Raw genomic sequence first — 2,246 nt, 5'->3', positions numbered from 1 at the left:
AGACTCACCCTTAAATGATCTTGACCACGATCTGATTTCTTTATCATAACTGATACGTCCCCACATACCTCGGCCATCCAAAAAGCTCGGAACGTAATCAGATAAGATCGGGCCCACTTATCCGAAAATAAGAAACGTGCTTAAACAAAGCTGATCGCCAAAACAGAATGTGATAACCAACCCCTAAACTCGGACTTATCCACGAGAAACAGGTAAAACAACGTCTATAAAGCCGAACTAATATTCTCGGCTAAGGATCAGGTTCTATTATCAGTCTTCATATTTTACTTGATACACTTACTAGAGATTATTATTGACTTGAGCGTCGGAGTATCTTTTTCAGGTATTTCTTCCGCGATGTTTGATCCTGGTCGACGTATAGCTCTTCCTCTCCGCCATCAGTTTGCTCGAAATTGGTAAAACTCGGCCACCCCAGTACTCAGACGAAACACTTGGCGCCCACCGTGGGGCCCAGAATATATCTAACCCTACTATACTCTTTGTTTAGTCTTTTACTCTGTTTTGCAGGATTCCCGATCCTCGAAGATGGCTGACAATGAGAATCCTCAACCCACACAAGCTGAGCTCCTAGCTCAAATCGCTGAACTTCAGGCAGAAGTGCGGAGGATAGCCAAGTTATCTGCACAGAACAACGGAAAACACAAGGGAGAAAGCTCCAAAAGCTCGGCCCAGGGCAACACAAATCCCCTAAACATCACCCCGCCGAAGGAAAAGCTAACCCTCGACAATCCCTTTTTCAAAGAAATCACAAAGTTCCAGATGCCAAAAAATTTTGTGTTACCCACAGCGCTTGAGCCGTACAAGGGGTTCGGCGACCCCCGAGCTCATGTCAAGAAATTTCAAGCCATGATGTTTTTTAACGGCGCTAACAATGAGCCTGTGCTCTGCCAAGCTTTTCCTACTTACCTTGATGGTGCTACATTACTCTGGTTTTCTAAGTTGTCTGCAGGTTCAATTTCTTCCTTTGAGGAACTGGCGAGATCGTTCATCGATTACTTTGCTGCGTCAAGAATATATGTGCACGGATCAGATTATCTAGGCACCATCAAGAAAGGCCAACACGAAAGCCTAAAAGACTACATGACTCGATTTGCTGAAGCAACCATGGAGATTCAAGAATTGGATCCGGCGGTCCACCTGCATGCCCTCAAAGCCAGCCTCAGACCAAGCAAATTTTGCGAAACAATTGCAATAACAAAACCAAAAACGCTAGAAGAATTCCGAGAAAGGGCTGCAGGCCAGATGAAAATTGAAGAGCTCCACGAAGCCCAAAAAACAGACAAACAACCGCACAGAAGGGATGAGGACAAAATGTTCAGACCACCAAATAACAAAGAGCAGAAGAAGCCCTTCAAGCTCACACCAAAATTCAATACTTACACCAGGTTCAACACCAAAAGAGAGAACATCATCAAAGAGATTCTCAATGCCAAAATCGTGAAACCACCAGCTCGGGCAGGGAGTTACTAAGACCAAAGGTTCGTGGATAGGAGCATACATTGCGCTTTCCATCAGAAGTTCGGACACACCACGGATGACTGTATCGTCGCGAAAGACCTGCTCGAAAGACTAGCACGCCAAGGACTCCTAGACAAATATGTCGAAGGTCGAAAATCCAAAGGGGTCAACTCAGACAGAGACAAACACAAACAAACAGCAGCAGACAAGGACAAAAGGGAACAGACAACACCCAACCCGCCCAAAAGAATCATCAACCACATATCAGGAGGCTATGCAGGTGGAGGTGGTACAACCTCGGCCAGAAAACGAAGCTATAAAGCAATGTTGGCAATCGAAGGAACACTGCATCCGAAGAAAGAGGAGGACCCCGACGTCACAATATCATTCAATCAGTCAGACTTCAAGTCGGCAACCCCTAACCTCGACGACCCAGAGTAATCTCCATCCAAGTTGGAGAATTGTTGGTAAGAAAAACACTACTGGACCCAGGTAGTAGCACTGATGTTTTATTTTATTCTACCTTTTAAAAAAATGAAATTATCAGAAAAAACAATTCAACCTTCCTCTGGAGAGCTGATTGGGTTCTCCGGAGAGAGGGTCCCCATCATGGGACATATATGGCTGAAGACAACAATGTGAGAGATCCCTATGTCAAAATCCATTGATATCCAATACTTAATAATAGACTGTTATAGCCCTTATAATATTATCATCGGAAGACCCGCCTGAATATATTCAGGGCAGTAGTGTCCACTTTACACCTA

General features: G+C 44.6%; 1 protein-coding gene across 1 annotated transcript; it reads left to right on the top strand.

Annotated features, from left to right (window-relative positions):
* LOC107620163 lies at positions 547-1,491 on the top strand. Its single transcript, XM_016322371.1, has one exon. The coding sequence runs from the start codon at positions 547-549 to the stop codon at positions 1,489-1,491; it is 945 nt and encodes a 314-aa protein (XP_016177857.1).

Source organism: Arachis ipaensis, chromosome B10, assembly GCF_000816755.2.
Source record: "Arachis ipaensis cultivar K30076 chromosome B10, Araip1.1, whole genome shotgun sequence".
Taxonomy (NCBI): domain Eukaryota; kingdom Viridiplantae; phylum Streptophyta; class Magnoliopsida; order Fabales; family Fabaceae; genus Arachis; species Arachis ipaensis.
The sequence above is the reverse complement of the archived record's forward strand: the minus strand, read 5'-3'. Positions and strand labels throughout refer to the sequence as shown.